General features: G+C 46.8%; 4 protein-coding genes across 7 annotated transcripts in view; 2 read left to right on the top strand and 2 right to left on the bottom strand.

Moving 5' to 3' along the window:
* Positions 1 to 1,242: 1,242 nt before the first annotated feature.
* ccdc32 (coiled-coil domain containing 32) lies at positions 1,243 to 3,166 on the bottom strand. 2 transcript variants are annotated; one of them, XM_068726486.1, is made up of 4 exons: positions 3,061 to 3,166; positions 2,504 to 2,766; positions 2,173 to 2,326; positions 1,243 to 2,016 (listed from the first exon to the last, which is right to left on the bottom strand). In XM_068726486.1, exons 2-4 carry the CDS (start codon positions 2,751 to 2,753, stop codon positions 1,827 to 1,829), a joined length of 594 nt encoding a protein of 197 aa, XP_068582587.1. In that variant the 5' UTR covers positions 2,754 to 2,766; positions 3,061 to 3,166; the 3' UTR covers positions 1,243 to 1,826. The 2 variants fall into 2 exon arrangements, with proteins under 2 accessions (XP_068582587.1, XP_068582588.1); XM_068726487.1 differs by having other exon boundaries at positions 2,504 to 2,762.
* A 143-nt stretch (positions 3,167 to 3,309) lies between these two features.
* On the top strand, positions 3,310 to 6,700 carry pcmtl (l-isoaspartyl protein carboxyl methyltransferase, like). Of its 3 annotated transcripts, none has more exons than XM_068726483.1 (9): positions 3,310 to 3,370; positions 3,671 to 3,806; positions 4,321 to 4,425; positions 4,574 to 4,605; positions 4,690 to 4,794; positions 4,890 to 5,010; positions 5,110 to 5,195; positions 5,701 to 5,870; positions 6,068 to 6,700. In XM_068726483.1, the coding sequence occupies exons 2-9, from the start codon at positions 3,689 to 3,691 to the stop codon at positions 6,102 to 6,104; spliced, it is 774 nt and encodes a 257-aa protein (XP_068582584.1). In that variant the 5' UTR covers positions 3,310 to 3,370; positions 3,671 to 3,688; the 3' UTR covers positions 6,105 to 6,700. The 3 variants fall into 3 exon arrangements, with proteins under 3 accessions (XP_068582584.1, XP_068582586.1, XP_068582585.1); XM_068726485.1 differs by having other exon boundaries at positions 6,032 to 6,700; XM_068726484.1 differs by lacking the exon at positions 3,310 to 3,370 and adding an exon at positions 3,371 to 3,404.
* A 382-nt stretch (positions 6,701 to 7,082) lies between these two features.
* rpusd2 (RNA pseudouridine synthase domain containing 2) lies at positions 7,083 to 9,245 on the top strand. Its single transcript, XM_068726482.1, has 3 exons — positions 7,083 to 7,774; positions 7,944 to 8,240; positions 8,427 to 9,245. Exons 1-3 carry the CDS (start codon positions 7,103 to 7,105, stop codon positions 9,243 to 9,245), a joined length of 1,788 nt encoding a protein of 595 aa, XP_068582583.1. The 5' UTR covers positions 7,083 to 7,102.
* Positions 9,246 to 9,536: 291 nt separating this feature from the next.
* Positions 9,537 to 20,000, bottom strand: part of disp2 (dispatched RND transporter family member 2) — a 12,858-nt gene continuing 2,394 nt past the window's right edge. Inside the window, exons 2-10 of the mRNA XM_068726481.1 lie at positions 18,222 to 18,366; positions 17,743 to 18,020; positions 17,565 to 17,594; positions 17,302 to 17,425; positions 16,499 to 16,614; positions 15,660 to 15,769; positions 14,815 to 14,912; positions 14,421 to 14,582; positions 9,537 to 14,294 (exon numbers count right to left, since the gene is read on the bottom strand). Coding sequence (XP_068582582.1) covers positions 10,974 to 14,294; positions 14,421 to 14,582; positions 14,815 to 14,912; positions 15,660 to 15,769; positions 16,499 to 16,614; positions 17,302 to 17,425; positions 17,565 to 17,594; positions 17,743 to 18,020; positions 18,222 to 18,366 — 4,384 coding nt within the window. The 3' untranslated portion in view covers positions 9,537 to 10,973. The remainder of the gene's footprint in view (positions 14,295 to 14,420; positions 14,583 to 14,814; positions 14,913 to 15,659; positions 15,770 to 16,498; positions 16,615 to 17,301; positions 17,426 to 17,564; positions 17,595 to 17,742; positions 18,021 to 18,221; positions 18,367 to 20,000) is intronic.

The following is a 20,000-nucleotide window of genomic DNA, read 5'->3' as shown; positions in this document are numbered from 1 at the left end:
GGATTTAGTGTTTGTCTAGGGGACCTACTGGGAGGAATGTCTCATCATCCATCGCCGTCCCGACGGGGTGACTGCGACTGTACACCCTAATCCAGATGTTGTTGTGGGTCCTTATTGGTCTCAGCCAGGACCCCCACCACTTGATGGGGTTGATAGTTGCCAGAGGCTGCTCCTGTGGGAGGGGGGGGGGGATGATGGGAACATAAATTAACAATTTCATCTCACACCATTGATACTGGATGGTGCTAAGGGGTTTTACTGTCGCTCAAATATCCAACCTCTCCCCAAAATGCATTTAATTGCAAACTCTGACATACATTAATAGAGATTAAACATTATATTGTGCTATAGTTGTGTTGATGTATTACAATGTGTTTATTTTTACCCAGAGATGACGTTGATGGCTGAATGGTTGCTGAAGCTCTTTTTGTCAGGGGACACCACAGCTGGATTTCTTCATTAACACCTTCCACAGAAATTGAATTTGAATCAGTGATGGCTGCCAATCATATTTTAATTTCCTGCCATCCGCTGCTCCACAGCGGCATCTGTTATCCCAGGCTAACGTCTTACGTCAAAGCACGGCTCTGTGAAACCTCGGAAGCTGCAAGTCGCTGCTTTTACTCACTAAAATCGTAATAAGCATTCTCCAGGAAAAGTTGTAGAAAGTCCACTCTATTATGTCAAGATAAGTGGCAGAATGTGTTCTGCACTTGAAAGAAAAATGAGAACAAACACTGTTTAACTTGCGTTCAGTTGATTTCAGCACTCAGTTGCCAATTTATTAGATACATCTAGCTAACACTAATAGTCTATTAATGCAGCAGCCCTGCAATAAAGCAGGTTTATAATGTTACGTTTTTGTCGAAACTGTTTCAGAGAGGCGTTAATTCAACTTTGTGGTCATTTTGGGGGATGTGTCGCCGTTGTACTATATTGCAAACTCATGCTCAAAGTAGTTCTAGTATTAACAGTTTTCAACATTTTGGGAGTCTACTGCCTTCAGTGATCCGTCTCGGCCGCTCAGCTTGGGAACAACTGGACCGACTGATAAGCTGCTGTGTCGCCTTGATGTAGAAGCTCCCTTTAAGTCGGGGGAGATCGATTTTAAGATGTGATGCAGCTGATCCAGCTGCTGTCGACCCTCTCGCTTGCTCCTATATGCACAGATGTGCGGGAGAAAGTTCTATTTGTACCTCAGCTCTCTAGCTACATATAACAGCGCCCAATGAACAGAATCAATTCTACTTTATGTTTTTATTGAAACGTGGGTAAAACTTAATTGGTAAAAACATTATGGCAAAAAAAAAATAAAGATGTTACACAATATGTTACAATATATCACAGAGTATTCCCACCCTAGATGTCTGCAAGATGTCACAAGAGTCTCAATTACAACATGGTGCTTTTTGTGCTCCTTCATTAAAACCTTTGCACATATATTCAAAGAAGAGAGCCATTCTTGTGACTATATATATATATATATATATATATATATATATATATATATATATATATATATAAATAATGGGAATCAGTACACAGACTAGATAATAATCCTTCAGGGGATGAATAACAATGACTGAATAAGTACTTCACACTCAGTTGCTGGGGATACAGAGGATGACAGGCCGTAATTGCTTCATTGACCACTGTTAACAAAAGCTTTGTCCAAAACAGAGCTATGACATAACGCGGCTCAAAATGAGCGTGTGTGTGTGTGTGTGTGTGTGTGTGTGTGTGTGTGTGTGTGTGGGTGTGTAACCAGTCAGTGCTACTGAATACACGCCAAATTAGTTCTTCTTTCTGCGTTACTATTTTAACACTCATTTCTCCGGGCTGTGTGCGCCGTCTTCCTCCTCGCCGGCTCTCTCCCCCGTCGTGTCCTCTTCCGTCTCCGCTTGGTTCGCTTCGGCCTGCTCGTTACTCTGAGACGGCCTCAGGAGATACTCCAGCTCTTCTGCGCTGATGGCCACCTTCTCAGGAATCATCCACCTCTTGAAGTGTTCGAGAGCGCTAGAGAAGAGAAACACACGCAAGGTTTTTAAGATGGCTATTTGGGCCCTGGGAGACTTGAGTTATCTTTGCAACAATAGACGTGCTTGTCTGGCAAGATAACCCTTTACCTCATGTGTGTGTGTCATAATATGAAGGAATAATCTACCATCCCACCTCTCATCCATGTCACCGCCTTGGAAGATCTCCGAGGTCTGAGCATCATGCAGGAATCTATCCCAACACTCTTTCTTAGCTTGAGACAAGGAGCGCAGCATGTCCCTGGACGTCACGTCACTCGACTGGCCCTTTAACTTCTTCAGGCGGTTCTCTGCATCAAAATGTAGACAAAGAAATACTTTATTGTTCATGTTTGAATTAAGGAGGGGGCGTCACATGTCTGACTTTTAGTCTACATGTCAGAAAAAAAGATGATGGACGCCGTAGTGAGGACAGGGCGAGCTGAATGTGACATGATGCACGTAAGAGACAGGAAGGACGCCTGTACCTAAGCTGGCTATGTAGATCTCAGAATCCTCCATGGGTTCCCACTGGGCGTTGGAAGAACTGCTATTTGTCCCATTTGAGTGTCCATTGAGCCGCATTCCGACGTGTGCGGCTGGCTGGAAGGAGTCTCTGAACTCCGTGTTGATCGCCGGGGCTGCTTCAGCTCGTGACTCCGGCAGACCGGAGCAGATTTCAGTCCACAGCTCCCCGCTGGACCGGACGACCTCCTTATTCTCGAAGTCTTCGATCATTCTGGTCAACTGACTCGAGTTAGAACACAAGTATGAATTAGCACTTGCGCAGTTGTGTTGATGGGTCTTTCAGCAGCATTAACACGGGCATCTTCGGGAGACATTTAGAATATAAATTAAAAAATAATCTGAAAGGTAAACTGCACAGGTTAATACTAAGCACAATCAAAAGCTGAGCTTTAATTTACCAAAATATATCAACATACTTAGCTACTCTGGTGTCTAAAACCTATTTTATTGAGTATTGTTTCCTTTCAAGTGTCTTTTAAACGGCTTGTCGTCGTAATGAGTTACAAACATGTCTTACCTGTGTGAAACGCTTTATAGAATAACCGTTATTTCTTCTAAAGTATGATGTTAAAGATGAACGATTAGCCTGGCTAGCTAACTGTGTCCATGATCCAGTGTCTGGAATGAGGGGGGCGTCCACTTCCTTATTTTTAGTGTCATATGATTGGACGTTATAACCGCCCGTCAAACTGTTCTACAATACGATTGGCTCGCTGGGGCGTTGTGTTGGAAACTCGCATCTCATTGGTCAGGGGCTGTGTTTTAGAGTCGCGAGTCAGGAAGTTAGTTCCAGCTGGAAGGAACCGACACGGTGACGAACTATCGAGGTAAACAAGTGCTGCTGGTCTCTGCTGAATTATGGTATTCGCGAGTATTGATCATTTGAAGAACGGACATTAGCATATATTATAGGTTTATCACGTAGTGTTAATGTGTTTGTATCGCTGGGATCAGCTCGGTGGCTAACCGTCAAGTTCACTTTAATGTCAATAATTTGTTATGCTAAATTCAGCTCTGCTTGCACTGATTGTTAACCTGATTATTACTGATTATCAAATGTAGCGTTGCAATCACTTGTGTGGTTGTGTGTAGGTTTGCAAGCGTTGATCGTCGTCATGTCTCTGCAGGAAGATCCGGTGTAGGAGATGCACGCAGCGTTGCGCCTGGCAGTAGTGGCAATCCCGATGGGTGTGCTGCTGTCCCGGACCATGGCGTGGATGTCCAGCGGCAAGACGCATGCAGAGCTCATCAGCAGGCTGAGGGGTAACGGGCAGAGCTCAGGGACCCAAGCTTTGACATTAAAATTGAAAGGATGAATAAAATGAAATAATGTTATCCTTTGCTCTGCCATTAGTTTATTTAACTGTCTGCTTTAAGACAAGGGAAACGCACGTATGCTCATGATGCTACGATGACCGAAATCCCACACAATTATCAAAACATAGAATATATATATATATATATATATATATATATATATATATATATATATATATATATATATATATATATATATATATTGATATACCTCCAAGCTTTAAATATTGACCCAGTGCTATGCTTCCATTCTCATTTGTTTGATCTAAAAAGCCTGTATTAATTAGTTTAAAGGGTAAATGGACACTCACAGGGTTCAACCTGCACACACACACACACACACACACACACACACACACACACACACACACACACACACACACACACACACACACACACACACACACACACACGTGTTCTAGTGTAGCTCGGTGTAATGGCCTCCTCTATTCTCCTCCAGATCACGGGGTGATCCGCAGCGACCGAGTGTTTGACGCCATGCTGGCTACAGACAGAGGGCTCTACACTATAGACTATCCTTATGCAGACTCTCCTCAGTCCATAGGTATTCATTTTAGTCACTCTTTAAAGACACACACACACACACACACACACACACACACACACACACACACACACACACACACACACACAAACGTGTGCTATGACTGTTTTATGCTTTTTTTTTTTTTTTTTTTTTTTTCTCATCACAGGCTACAGAGCGACCATCAGTGCACCGCACATGGTGAGTAACAAACACTGCACTGCTATAGTTCACGTACGTACGTACACGTGACGGGCTGAATGTTGTTCTGTGGTGGTTTGACAGCATGCTCATGCTTTGGAGCTGTTAAGTGACAAACTAACTGAAGGGGCGTCGGCGCTGGATGTGGGTTCAGGAAGCGGATATCTCACGGCCTGCTTTGCGAGGATGGTAAGTGCTGTGTAAACGTTGCACGTTTCCTACCGGTTGGTATAAAATGCGCTGTATGAGTGAGTGCTATAGCTGCATTTTTCTTCCGTTGGTAGACGGGACCTAGTGGTAAAGTGGTCGGCATTGAACACATTGATGAACTGGTGCAAATGTCAATAAAAAACGTGCAAGCTGACGACCCAGAACTGCTCACCTCTGGACGCATCAAACTTACAGGTGAGTCATGAGATGAAGTCGTGGATTTTTTAAATTTTTTTTGATGTTTATCATATTTGATGCACAGCCATGAAAGACAAAGTCTACATCTGTTTACAGTGGGAGATGGACGGCTCGGCCGCCCAGAAGGAGCGCCGTATGATGCCATTCATGTTGGAGCGGCTGCAGCTACTGTTCCTAAGGCTGTAAGGACACGTATGGCTTTCACTTCAGTGAACATAGAATAAGAGAGGTCATGCACTTATTTGGCTACATCCAAAATCCACAACAATGTAGCACAGAGAGTTAAGGTTTAAAAAAAATCCACATTGAAATACGTCTTTATCCTTTATTTAACCAGGACGACGAAAACAAAACGGCAACAAGTTAAAGACGTGAAGAATTTCAACCAAAGTACATTCAGTGCTCAAATAATCCTTAATCCTGTTTATACAATATTCTACCTTAAAATGTCTCTGTGGCTCAAAGATGAGTCCAAAAACTCATTTGTCTGCATGATCGAACATCTACTGTAGGGAAGTGAATCTTAAACAGTCAGGGGTTCCTAAAAAAAAAAAAAAAAATAAAAATAAAAATGTGTTCTCAAGTGCTGTAAACTATGAGGGAACTTTCGATATGCAGAGGGCAGCCTGAATTTGCTTCTTGAACGTGAACTTGTGTACATTTTTTTTTTTTTTTTTTTTGTCAAAGCTCTTGGAGCAGCTGAAGCTTGGTGGGCGGTTGGTTCTCCCAGTGGGCCCCGACGGCGGCACTCAGGTGTTGGAACAGTACGATCGGCAGAGCGATGGGACCTTCCTCAAGAAAGCTCTGATGGGAGTGGTTTACGTCCCCCTGACTGACAAGAGGCGCCAGTGGTCTGGGTATTGCATGACAAACACTCATAAGCTATAATTTAAAAACCAAAACCACTTTATCTACTGACAAACCTCTGTCAGGAGCCTCTGTGATCCTCAGTGTGTTTCATGCGTCACATCCAGCTCCATCCTGCTCGTATCAACACTGTCCTTCCCTCTCTCCCCAGAGGTGAGCTCTGACTGCAGTGTGGTTGCCCCCACAGGAGGTGGCGTTGGTGCTGCATCTCCGGGGGCCCGTAGCGCTTTCCCGGCGGTTTCACCGAGCTCTGGTCTTAACGGCCACCTGCCCCTTCTGGGTTGTCACCCAGCAACGTACGAGGAGGGTCCTTCTCTGTTTGCCCGAGCAGATTGTCCTCCAGAGAGTGATAAAACTCAGAGTGAATGAGCGACCGCCGCTGGACTGATGACCATACTCTCAGAATCCTCTGGGTCAGTTAGAGGGTGATGAGGTCATTGTGGATGACAAAGACAGGTTGCCTGAGATCAGATTCACAATATTTTATGTAAGTCAGTTGAAAAAAGTGCAATATCAGCTTATGAAGCTACAGAACGTGTTCTCCTGGATGCTTCAGATGAGTGTGTGTGTGTAATCTTATGGGAACGCTTTGGCTTTGAATGACACATAAAGACAAGCCAAGGCAGATAAATGCAAATTCAGCAAATTCACAATGTAATATATATTTTGTGGTAATAAATAAGTTTTTACTGGCTTCATATACTGTATGTCCTGTTTGACGTTGTCACTGTAGAGCGAAGGGGGCATCGTGCCAAAAATCTATTAATTGAGGCACTGAATTATTATGTGTATGATTTATAAATAAAACCCACTAAATGGATACGTCATCGTTTTCACTTTTGTACAGCAAATGATTCCATCAGGGTCCAGGAGAGCTACAGACGGGACACGGAAGGAATGTTTAAGATTTTAACAAGGTTCCACAGTTAATTAAATGTTATTGTCTGGCACCAAAGGGTTAAACTCTTCAAAACCTGGAACAAATTAAGATGATAACTTCAACCTCATTAATCTAATATCTACTAAAAACAAAGTAAATACGCATTCTGAACAGTTGGTGGCGATAACGCCTCGTTGATGAGCTGATTTGTTCTTAAAGATAACTGAAGAGAAGAAGAAACAGCACGGGTCGATGGGTTGAACTACACATTGGACTGATTTGACTACATATCTACGTCATCACTGTGCGCATTTAGCGAGAAGGCCCTCTAGCAAGAGAGCGATGCACGTGAGTGTGTCTGTCAGAGGTTTGAGAAAACGTAGTTTGTCTGTCTTCTCTTCGGGCGTTGATAATAATAATAATAATAACAATAATAATAATAGGCGCGTAACGGATCAGATACAGCGTCACTTTATTTCATTTTGCAACGTTATTTGTCCTCCGAAGCGCCATCTTTACTCTCCACGGAGCAGCTCGACGATGGAGCAGGCGGCACGCGACAGTTCAACGCCGGCGGCGGAGGTAAACATCCCGGTGTCCGGGGAGAAAACCGCGACGACAGAGGCGGCGGAGAGCGGCAAAAGAAAGAGCGACGAGCCGGGCGACGCCGAGGCAAGCGGCCAAGGCAAGAGGCGAAGAGGAGCGGGAGGGAAGAAGCTCCGTCCGGGAGAGAGATACGTCCCCCCACCGCAGAAGCGGAACCCGGGTGTCAGCTTCAGCCAGGAGCACTTCGACGAGACCTCGTACTACTTTGAAGGGGGCCTACGCAAAGTGCACCCGTACTACTTTGACTTCAAGACGTACTGCAAAGGTCGGTGGATTGGCAAGAGCCTCCTGGAGGTGTTCAAGAGCGAGTTCAGAGCCGAGTCCATCGAGTACTACCAGAGGGCCACCAAAGAGGGTCGCATCCGGCTGAACGAGACGCCTGTGGACGACCTGTCTGTGGTGCTCAGGGTCAGTGTCACCAAGTATGACGTCATGTCAAGTATGACGTAATAAGTTGTATTAAGTTGAGCCAGAAGTTTAACCTCCATTCCTCTCGTTAAAGATGTAACTAAACCAAATCTGTGTGTGTGTGTGTGTGTGTGTGTCCGTGTGTGTCCGTCCGTCCGTCCGTCCACAGAATAACGACCACATGAAGAACACGGTGCATCGCCACGAGCCCCCCGTAGTGGGCAGACCCCTGGAGGTCCTGGTGGACGACGGGGAGGTGCTCGTGGTCAACAAGCCCGCCTCCATCCCGGTCCACCCTTGCGGCCGTTTCCGCCACAACACGGTGATTTTCATCCTGGGAAAAGAGCGAGGCATCTCCGAGCTCCACACGGTCCACAGGCTGGACAGGCTCACCTCGGGAGTGCTGCTGTTTGCCAGGACGCTGGAGACGTCGAAGAAACTGGACCAGTTGGTGAGAGACAGACAGGTACGTTCAGGACGCTTTTGACGTGGTTAAATCCACAGCACCACCACTGACATGTGCACATAGTGGGTTTAGACAATAATGGTAATATTTCTCTGGAGTTCTTTTACTTTTCCTTTTAATGCATCGAAGGTGCATTTGCCATAGCGGTCTCAAAAGATGTCCTTTTACATTTGTACTTTCTAACAGCTTGAAAAGGAGTATGTGTGCAGAGTAGAGGGTGAGTTTCCAGAAGGCGAGCTGATCTGCGAGGAGCCCATCCTGGTCGTTTCCTTTAAAATCGGCCTCTGCCGCGTTGATCCGAAGGGAAAGGAGTGCAGAACCGTCTTCCAGAGGCTCACCTTTAATGGGAAAACCAGCGTGGTCCGCTGCTTACCACTGACTGGCCGCACGCACCAGATCAGGGTCCACCTCCAGTACCTGGGCTTCCCCATCCTCAATGATCCCATCTACGGGTCCTCGGCCTGGGGTCCGCACAGGGGGAGGGGGGGGCTGGTGGGAAAGAGCAACGAGGAGCTCTTTCAGGCCCTGGTAGAGGAGCACCGCTCGCAGGAAAGCCTCCACCTGCTGGATATTCCGGACGATGGGATTGAGCAAGAGGCAGGGAAAAACAAAACCTCTGAGAAAGGACATCTATTAGATCTCCCTGCTGGACCCAACCGGAGTGCAGAGAGTCATCAGACTGACACGCAGGGGTCGGCATGTGGCAGTGAGACAGTGGGTAAGGTGGGTCGGGGCTGCACCGACCCAGACGCTAACAACACCTCCGGACCCGAAGCTCAGCCCAACAACTCAAATGGAAATCAAACGGAGGCGACGACTCACAAAAGTCCTCCGGAGACGAGAGACCACCTGTGCAGCGAATGTAAGCTGGACCGACCGGATCCCACAGAGAAGGAGCTCATCATGTATCTCCACGCGTTACGCTACAAAGGACCTGATTTTGAATATTCCACAAGTTTACCCGACTGGGCCAAAGAGGACTGGGTCCAGGATGATTGGTGCTGACCTGATGCTCCTGACTTTGGTGTTTTAGGTTTGTTGTTTTCCAGACATTTAAAAGAATGATCAGAAATCCTCTGAGAGGTTTTGCTCTCAGGCAGTTGCTGAATGTAGAAATATGTTTTCCTTTGGCTCCAAGCTTTTTAGGCCTTAAATACAAATAGAAAATGGTTTTGTATTTATTCTCATTTTACTTTGTTTTAATGTCTTTAAGTCTGTAATCTGCCCAGTACTCAAACCATGATTTGAAATAAAAAAGCCAGTCTGCAGGAAAATAAAAGATTTATTTTATTTCAGCTTTGTGAAAACTTAACATTAACACCTGTAAATGATGGTGGAGGTGAGGTGGAGGTGGAGGTGGAGTCTAGATGGGGCCTTTTGTGTTTTTTTTTCTCATCTGCCGCTGTGGCGCCTGCACACTTCGTCACACTGGAGAAGTTTCAGTCGGCTGTAATCTGCAACCTCGCCACTAGATGCCGCCAAATCCCACACACTAGACCTTTTTACGGTTTCGTCTTGTTCTTTTGAAAGCCCGTGAATCATTTTGTTCCGTCTCTAAGGCAGGTTATTGTCTGCTGAGTGATGTTGAAGTGAATGCTCGGTGTAGAGCTGTGATTGTACAGTCGAGCTGTCGGAAGAAAACACTTCGTACAGAGAGAAAGCTGGAAAATAAAGCTGCTCATAGGCACATCAGACGAAAGTCTCTTCTTTGTGCTGAACACCACCATCACTGCTCCTCTACCACCTCTTTGTATATACTTATTGAGGACCATAGACATCTCTTTTACGCACCCTTTGCACAAAACACACAGTTTCAGTAGTTTCAGCATCTGAAACAACCTGTTGAAGGACATTTGTCACATGCTGTTTATGTCATAAATACTGTCATCTGCACATAAAAACAGCTGGTGTGACATCTCAGCTGGGGGGTGGGCCGTAGACGGAGGTCCACGTACAAATCCATGTACACAACGACTGCTTCAGAACTAGAGATGAGTGTATAAACCCACGTATTAGTGTTCGATCTGCATTAAAACCCTTTTTTTGCCTTTTTGTAGCTTCAGTAAACATTACATGTATTTGGCACCGACACTTGAATAAACAGCACGACTCTTAATATGACAGTGAGACACTAAATGCAAACGACCTAGGACGCTACAAAGGACACGTCGCTAACCGTAGCTCTCTATGCAATGGTCACGAGGGACAGACTGTACACATTATTGCCACAAGTGCAAAACCATGTGACTTTAGTTAGGCGATGGTCGACTCAATGCAGCTCTTTCTCCGCTTATCTCACATGTATCTAATAGTATTCAGCCCATGAATGTACATATGGCTCATTGAGGTCTTTTCCTGCGTGGAGACGCTGTTTTTTTTGTTATAATAATAAGTCTGTGCAGATGTTACAAAAGTTCCAGGCACAAAGTAAACTCTGCAGCAGCAGGTGCAGTACTTGATTTATTTATTTTATCTATGAAAGCTTTATCTTTCATTGTCTTTTGTCTGTTTTTTTTTGTTTTTTTTTTACAAGTCATGCTTTGATTAGACCTTTCGCTGAGGAGACACTCATGATGTGTAACAACCCTGGCAGCAACACGAGACAAACATGCTGTCACTTGTTACGTTTGGGTGGCTTATTCTTCCTTTATGTATTACTCAAAAGTAACAGTGTCTGCTCCTTTTGTAGTTTCTATGCAAGTGTGTCGTTTGCAAAGATTCCTCCGTCTTTGCTCAGCATGTGTCCTCACGTTTTCCGTCTCTCTTTATCCAGACGTCTGGCAGGTCTGGCTTACTGTTGGGCAAGATCACAACTTCCTCACTCTGACTGCTGCGCCCCTTATTACAAGTCTCATAAACTGTTTCTTTCAGTGAGAGACGGAGTGTGTCTCTCTTCCCGTTTAGATGTCCCGGCTGCAGCTGAACCTCTTCTTCGCCTTCGTTTTGTCCCGTACTGGACGGCCCTGGTTCAATGTCGCTCAGGCACGTTTCATTAGAGTCCTCCAGACCCTCGCAGGAGCTCTGGGACAGGGAGCAGAGGTGCCCTTTATTAGAGCGGCGATGGTGACGGAGGCTCTCCTCTGTGGTCCGGTCGTCTCTGCGGTGAGACGGCTGGTCAACGGTCTCCGGCGTGTGGCTGACGATGGTGTCCTCCATGCTGGAAGACGAGGAGAACGACGTATTGCTCCAGTCCTTCACCCCACCAGACTGGCCTCTGAATGCTTTACACAGCAGCTTGTCCTTGGCTGCGCCTTCGGGCCGCAGGGTGTTTTCTCTGTACGGAGACGAGGTCTGAAGGGCCGGAGGCGGTTGGCAGGTCTCGCGTTGACGATTGCACATCTCCTCGCTGTCCCCACCTAAGCTGGTCCCGCCCACGTCCCTCCCGCAGTAATCGATCTCATCGGAGAGCACCGACGGCCGGTTGGACAGCTTACTGGTGCAGGTGCTGTTTTCAAAGCTGTCGCTCAGTCGATAGGCCAGCGGCTGCAGCTCGTACTGCTCCGGCCCTCGGCCCCCAGCTCCCCCGGCTCCGGTCTGTTTCTGCCTCTGCTGACGTTGGTGGTCGGGGTAGAGGTAGCCGCCCGCTTCTTTGTCATAACTCCTCCTCGCTCTAGATCTGCCAAAGGCCCCGTTAGCTGGCAGGGAACCGGGCTCTGCTGCCGAGCAAGAGGACAGCACGCCGTCGCCGTGATCTGAGAAACACGGCAGCGAGATCTTTCCGCAGTTTCTCTGGGGTCCAAAAAAGCAGCACAGGGACTGGAAGAAGAAGGTCGCGAATCCGCATGCTACACATTTCACCAAAAAGAGGAAAATCCCCAGTTTTCGGAACAGCAGGACCGTGGCAGGCAACATGATGATCCCCATGGAGAAAAATGCACCGGAAACTATTGCTACGGGACATCCCATTCTTTTTGTGGAGTGTGCGACTTTGCCAATTTTGTCCGAATGAGGAGCCAAGCTGTAGGAAAAGCAGTAGTTGGCGACAAAGTCCACAGACAGCCCCGCTGCTGCTGATATGAACAGAGCCTCGATGCCGCTCAGCTGCCATTCGAGAAGAACAAGGAGGCCGATGGTGACGAAAACGCTCCCTCCTACAGCTACAGTCCCATATATGCTCAGCAGAATATTCCAGGTGGTTAAGAGAAGCAACGCAAACGTGAGAGCTACTGAGAAGCCAGCCACTACGAGAGTCTCTGAGCTTAAAGCTTGTTGTAGATCAAAAAGAGACAGCTGACTGATGAACCAGCCATTCTCCAGCCCTTGTGGCGCGCCTGACATTTCTCTGTTAAACCACGTCAGGATTTCTCTGTAGAAAAGACCGGTTCGGCTGAAGTTGAAGCTGTAGAGGTATGTGGTTTTGAATGCCAACACGAGGGCAGCGACCCTGCCATCTGGCTGGAAGTGCAGGCCTCCGCTGTGGGCCAGATGGCCCTCAGCGTACCTCTCCTCCAGCATCATACTGAGGCAGCGCTCGAACACGCTGGGAGGGTAGGGGAAAGGGATGTCATTACAGCAAAAATGGAGGGATTCATCACTCTCCGAGCACCGTCTGACAGACACCCACTGTGTTAGCTGCTCCACAAGACAGATGTTGTCTGTCACGGCGTCTTTATCCTCAGGTGACGGAGGGGAATAAAAGCTTTGGTTCTGAACCCGTCCACATAAATCCCTCAACCAGACCTGGGCGTCTGGCCGGCTCATGTTAAAGTCTGTGTCAAAAACCAAAGAGCCGTTGCTCTTGGGGTCGAAGTGATCCCCGTTGTCGGTTGGTTCGACACCCCAAACGAGCCTTAACTCAACGGGTTTATCCTCTCCGTCCCTCTGTCTCTCAAACATAAACATGTGGCGATACTCCGCGTCGTATCTTTCAAACGGGTGATTGGAGCGGAACAGCTGGGCGACCCTGCTGTCTAAGGTGGGCAGCGTCATGCCTGGGTCAATGCAGGACATGTAGGTGCCCCCAGCAGCCAGCACTGCAAACCAGCACACCCAGATGTACCTGAACTTCACCACTCCGCAAGGCAGGATTTTCAGAAATAACAAACTGGAAGTGTCACTGAGACCTTTTTTTAATTCTCTCAGCTTCTGCCCGAGATTGAAGAGGCACCTCTTGCGCAAGCTCGTATCCCAGAAGCCGCCGGCGTTTTTGGAGCAGCACGGTTTCCACCCCTGCGCCGCTGCGGACGCAGAGGACGCTTCTATGTAGCGCTCGCGCAGAATGAAAGAGCACGGCAGCCAAACTAACGCCACGACGGAGCTGACGAATGAGGCCGTTCCCAGATAGACGGCGAAACATCTGATTACGGTGATGCTGCTGAGATAACCGGAGAAGAACGCCGCGCTGGAGGTCAACCCCGACGCTAAGATCAAATAGCCGACTTCCTGCAAAGCTCTGTTCACTCTCTTCTCGAGGGAGGCCGACGGATTCTGGGACAGCTGCAGATTCCAGAAGTCGGCGAAGATGAAAACCTGATTGGAGCAACTTCCCAGGAGAATAAGAGCTGCTGAGAGGTTGACCAGCGGGAAGAATGTCAGGCGGAATGCTACTTTATAGAAGAAATAGGAGGTCAGCAGGGAGCCTGTGATTGCCACCACAGATAATGCTACTATGAAGAGAGAGTGGAGATAGAGAGCCATAGTGAAAAGAAGAGAGGCAACCGCCAGCACGGGGTAGATGGAATCTCTTGCCAGGTAATACTTGAAAAGCCTCTGCTTGATGCCAAAGTCCATGCCAGTGATAGTGGTGTTGTTGTACCTCAGTTCCCTGCCCTCGAGGCTGTTCATGTACATCTCCATCATGTGTTCTCCTTTGTCGACGGGTAAGAACAGAAGGCTGTACTTCAGCGTAGGGATCTGGTATTCGACGGTCTGCGGGCCGAGGAAGTCTTTATCGACCAGGAAGTGCAGGATTTGGAACACCACACGGGATTGTTTACAGCGGGACGGGACAGAGGAGCAGCCGCCGTGTTTGGGTCTCTCGACACAGGCCTCCACTAGATGTCCCCCGTGATAGTAGGGACCGCATTTCCGGAGAAGGTTCAAAGACTCAGACACCTAAGGGAGAAAATGGAAAGAAAACTTCAGAAGATGGGCAGTGTACCATCTACAAAAACCTAATTCCAACTCATGGAGTAACTTGTTGTTTGGTACATTCTCAATAAGAGAAGAAAGCTGCAGAACCTGGTGTGAGGTGAGACTGAGGCAGCAGGAGGCGTTAGTGAGGACGGCCAAGTAATTCCCCAGAGACCAGCTCGGACAACAGCCGCCTCTGGACGTTCCCTCGGCGGCCTCCCCCCTCACATGCTGCTGGCACAAGTCCTGGAACTGAGCCTGGGAGCGAATCTGTATCAGACGAGTGAAAGATCTTTTGAACGCACGCCCAGTTTTGAAACAAACTCACAACAAAAATGAAGCAATTTCAGACAAGACGATGCACATGAAGTAGTGTTTTTAAAATGTGTGTCGGGGGATTAAAGAGAGCGGAGACAAAGAGTGAGGTTGACGACTGAAGAGATGACGAATGAAGCAAAAGTCATGAGGAGCGACGGGGGAGGCTGAGTAGATCGGAGCGAACCCTGGATTGCTCCATCTCACACATGGCGTGGATGGCCTTCAGACTCCAGAGACTGGCTGAGTTTTCTGATCGAAACACCAGCTGAGCCAAACGCTCGCCTGCATGGAGGGAGACAGATGGTTTCAACATACAGGAACAAGATGGGCAGCTGTGAATCATCACTTTGTTGGACTGGTGACAAAGGTCAGAATGGTTAAACATTGTCGAACCAGGCTGGAAACACATTTCTTGTGTGTTCTATCCTCCCGTCTGCTTTGAATGAAAAATAAGGCTTCATAAACTGAAAACCTCAAGTCTTGGACCTGCTGATAAATCCATTTAGGGACTTTTCTGTGTATTTATTAGGCAAACCAAAGTATTCTTTGATCTGTCAGCACACTATTTCAAAATAGATCTGGGATAACCTGCTGAATGAAATGCATTCAAACGGTTCTCTTCGAAGCTAAAAGCTATTATTCACGTCTTCTAGTTATTGTTCTTGTTGATTTGCGGTTAACCAACAAGCTGCAACTGTTGTTTCTATGTTCTACTGTTTTCATTAGTTTGCTGGGAGTGATGATTATTCCCTAACAAGCTGGAAGGCTTAGCCTTCAGCTCACAGGATTTGCATATATGCAAGTTGCTCAACTGTTGAATAAGCAATCATCACATTTACATATTTTGAATGATATTTCCATTTCCTTGTCTTGCTCTGCTGAGGATGAGGGAGCCAGCAGTGTTACGCATCCTTTTGCATTTGTGCAAAAATCTACCGTCAGGATCATGGCCTCGTTTTTATTGTTGCTATAAATTTGAGAGATTAATTTATGATCAGTGAGCGGATGAACCGATCGGGTCTGACCCACCTGGAGCATCACAGAGGAACGTGTCTGGAGACGAGTCTCTGGCCAGCATCCTCTTGATGCGAAGCCTGGAGGCATCCTGGCTGCCACCTCCGCTGACAGCGCCCCCAATGCTAGCACAGAGAGAAGCACACATATGCCCGTTTTCAGCCTTATTCATACAAATACACACTTTGTTCCAAATAAGTGGAACATTGAAAAGTCTCACGATTGAATTATTTTAAACTGGCAGTAATTGTTTAGTTTTTTGGCCACTTGGAGGCTGTGCAATACGCTGTAAACCCAACTCTGACATTTAACTGCTAAATGTTCCGCTTTGATCAGCGGGTAGTCGCTGGCTTCCTCTGTCGTTTTTTGGTGCCGAGCAGACATTGTTCAGCTTTGTCTGAGCTTTGTCGGTGAAAACGCAGATGAGAGCCGTGAGAGTGAATCGAAAACAAAGTCGCAGGACGGAAAAAAACGCAAACAAGGAGCAGAAAGACGCAAGAAATCAACCGTATCAAACTGCAGAGTCGGGGGTGATTCTCAGTGAGTCATTTCATCATTAATATAAAAAGATATATAAATTAGAAGAGCTTTAATAAAGACTGTACATACTTGTATTAATATCTTCTTGTATTAACAGTCTTGAAGAAAATCATACTCATATTGTTATATTCAATCTGTTTTTATTTAACCTAGCAGTTATAGGTATAAGGCTGAGTAAAAACTCAGTTTTCAGTGAGCGACCCTGCACACGCAGCGCACTCATAACTGGTGTTGGTGAAGCGTCGGTGTGCGTCGGTCAGTGGTGCAGTGCTTCTGCGTAGAGAGCCTGCGCTGCACTCAGTCTCTCTGCTGACCTTCTGCTGAGCCGCTGCGGTAAAGGAGACAGTTTTCTCCCCGGGCCGGTGTTCTCCTGCAGCTCAGACAAGCTGGCCTGGCGAACTCCGATGTATGTTCCCCGTGGCTCAAAGCCCTGAGAAAAGAGCACACGCACACGCACACACACACACACACACACACACACACACACACACACACACACACACACACACACGCACATCACAGCTAAAGACACAGTGTGGACGCTGGTGCTCCTCGATGCACTGCAGCAGCTTTCCTGAATAAATCAGCATCACAAGCACCCTATAATGTTGTCTAAATTAGCTTGTTTGGTAAATGAGTGTTTGATGTAGAGAGCCCCCGCACTTCTACATCCATCATGTCTCATTCTCATGCAAATCTTTTTTTTTAGATTCACTTTAACGATGCATTGTTAAGATTCACGTGTCGCATTTTCACAATGGTGTTTTTAATTAGTGTTCATCCTGTATGCTTGCGTCTCAAAAGGTGAGAAGATGCATTTAATTAATACGACAGCGAGCGCGATCTCATTCGGCGCAGTTCATTGAATCCGAGATAACGCTGACGTAAACAGATACGGCTGACATCGTGAGTCACTGGAGAAACAGAAATGAACCCTCAGCCTCAGGTGGTGAGGGAGGTTTGGGTTGTAGACTTGACAGAAGGGCGACAGTAGAGGTACTCGTGCTGCACCAAGGGGGACTGCAGGTTTACATTTCAGACACTGTGTGTGTGTGTGTGTGTGTGTGTGTGTGTGTGTGTGTGTGTGTGTGTGTGTGAGTGAGAGAGAGAGACTCACCAGCAGTGGGTCAGAGAAGTCTGGCAGTGGACCAATGAAGAGTCCAGCTAGTGAGCATCCCAGCAGCAGCACGGCACAACCCACCAACACTGCTAACGGATAGTCCACTATCACCTGGGAATAACTGCCACATAGAAAACCACAGAAGAAGAAGAAGAAGAAGAAGAAGAAGACGTGGCACTGGGTGTAGAATAATTACTGTAAACACAATAGAAGAGACTTTGAGAGAGGCTGTTGCAGTGAAGAGTGGTTTGAATACTTACTTTCTCAGGATGCAGTAGAGTCCTCCGTCCCTGTTAACAGTTGAGAACTTTCTTTAGAATAATTTGACAAAATGCTCGTTACATATGTACCTACAGCCAGCCGTCTGTTAGCTTAGCTTAGCGTAAAGGATGGGAACAGGTGGGAACTACAGAATAAACTCGTCTAACCCAAACACACCTTACTGTCACCACATGCCGCTGCGTCGGCTTCTGCGTCCTGCTCTCGTTTGACCCTCGCAGCCAATGACATCTCACCGCGCCGTGACGGGACGTCTGATGGGCAGAACCGCAGCTGTGTTCCACTTTCACCACGACGCCGCCTTCAGCATGAGGACCCGTTGCGTTTGAGTGACGCTCGCCGCAGGTGTTTGGCTTGGTTGGACCGTAGTGGCTGCAGTGGGGACACTTTCGGGGATGTGGCGAATTGTAGGCGCCGGCTTGCGGACACTGGGGGACCTAATGAAGACAGGAAGACGCACATGTGTGTATTTATCTCCACTTATAGAGGATCCTGGTGTCGTTCAAGTCTTTTGAGTGATGACTTTTATTGCCCCCCTGCCTTCCCAGATCCTGAATCTATCTCTAACCTTTCTGTTTTAATGAGTCCCAGAGTTTCTATACTAAACAGCACACAGTAGAGTCAGAGCTCAGGCATACTTGGTGATAAAGCTGGCAGGAGGAAGAGGGTCTGTCGAGGCTGCTGCAGCTGTCACACAGCTCCCCTTCAGACCGGATGACTGTCAACTGGGCCTCGGCTGAACACTCGCTGTCAGGAGGGCACAGAGACACTGCCGGGATCTCGCTGAGGACAGGAGACAGACAGACAGGGGGAGAGAAAGATGGGTGAGAGGGCATGAAGACAATGAAGAGAGGGAATATATATATATATATATATATATATATATATATATATATATATATATATATGGCTGCAGGAGAGTAGAAATGATTGACAGGTGAGCAAGAAAGACAGAAAGGAGCAACAAAAACTGAAGGGGCAAAAGTTCAGTCAGGGAAACCGTGCAGAAGGCGATGTTTGTAAAACGTAACAATCTATCTCACTGATTGACATCTCAGGTTCGTGACTGAGTTCTTGGCTTCATTTAATATTCAACAGAGAGTCGAGTCCAGCAGACTTGGCTGCTGGAAGTGAGGAGGCCCAATTGAAGGGAGAAGGGAGGCTGAGAGTGAAAGCAGTAGAAGAGACAGTGAGAGACTATTTACACATCGTGTCACAGACCCTCGTAATGAGAGCGGGACAGACACCACGAGTGAGTGAAGACTTGTGGGTAATGGCAGCAGACAGGAGAACCCTGGAACGAATGATTTGTGTTACATTTGAAATGAATTCCCGTCTCATTCTTACTGCACTGTAGTTTGCTTTGGTCCATATTGAAATATAACAATTGGATAGATCACAATCAGAATCAGAATCAGCTTTATTGGTCTTGTACGCTTACGCATGATTGACAACAATGTGCAGACATTCACGTTTCCCTGTGCATGGATCCTGGTGACTTTGGTGATCCCCTGATATTTCCATAATATAAGTGCCACCATGAGGTTTGGATTTGTGGTTTTTGAGTGAAATGGATTGGATGGATTGCCATGAAATGCGTTCCAGACATTTATGTTCCCCTCGGGAAGAACTGCTGTAACTTAGCCGCTCCTCTGACTTTTTAAGCTTCATCTCTTCAATTTCCAGTACTTTTGTTTACGAGCAAACAAAACTAATGACGTTCTCATCAGCGTCTCAGCTGCAAACGTTCGAGTGAAAACACACTACGATGTTAGCGCTGTGCCTAAAGACAGCATGTCGATACCATATTAACACGTAGCAACATACCGAAACAACTAAATTATGAAATACAAATACAGAAGATACCAAAGATGTCGCGGTCTTGGATGTAGACATTATTTATCTTCACTGATACAGAGAATAATCTGACTGTAGACGATATTCTCAGGCAACACAGAACATTCATTTTTCCAAACTTAAGGGGGAGAAGTTAAATCTGACCACGGTGCTGGTTTCCAGTCAGTTATTTGAGTTTTATTTCATCTATTTCCAGAAGTTTTGATTTTCAGAAGTCCTAAAGGCTTGTTGTGTTTAAGCTTGTGTAAATAAACCGAACTGAGGAATGCTTTCGGTTGCGTCTCTCTGGAGGGGCCGTGAGCGCTGCGTCGACTACCACATGCTTGATTTTTTTTTTCCACAGTAGACCGGATCCAACCGCACTTCCTTTGTCGCCGTGGCGACAGAGTAAGTCAACAGAGCCTAAATGACCTCACACTGTTTTTATTTGCGTCCCGTAATAAGGAGCGCAGATGAAGAGTGCAGTCTGTTGGTTTGTCGGTACACAGTAGCGGAGCACTTGAATCTCACGGTTTTGTCTTCGCATCACAATAAAAACTGAAATGTGATCTGAATAACAA

The sequence above is a fragment of the Cebidichthys violaceus genome, unplaced genomic scaffold, assembly GCF_023349555.1.
Source record: "Cebidichthys violaceus isolate CVI_PGR_0920_01 unplaced genomic scaffold, fCebVio1.0.p SCAF_39, whole genome shotgun sequence".
Classification (NCBI taxonomy): domain Eukaryota; kingdom Metazoa; phylum Chordata; class Actinopteri; order Perciformes; family Stichaeidae; genus Cebidichthys; species Cebidichthys violaceus.
The sequence above is the reverse complement of the archived record's forward strand: the minus strand, read 5'-3'. Positions and strand labels throughout refer to the sequence as shown.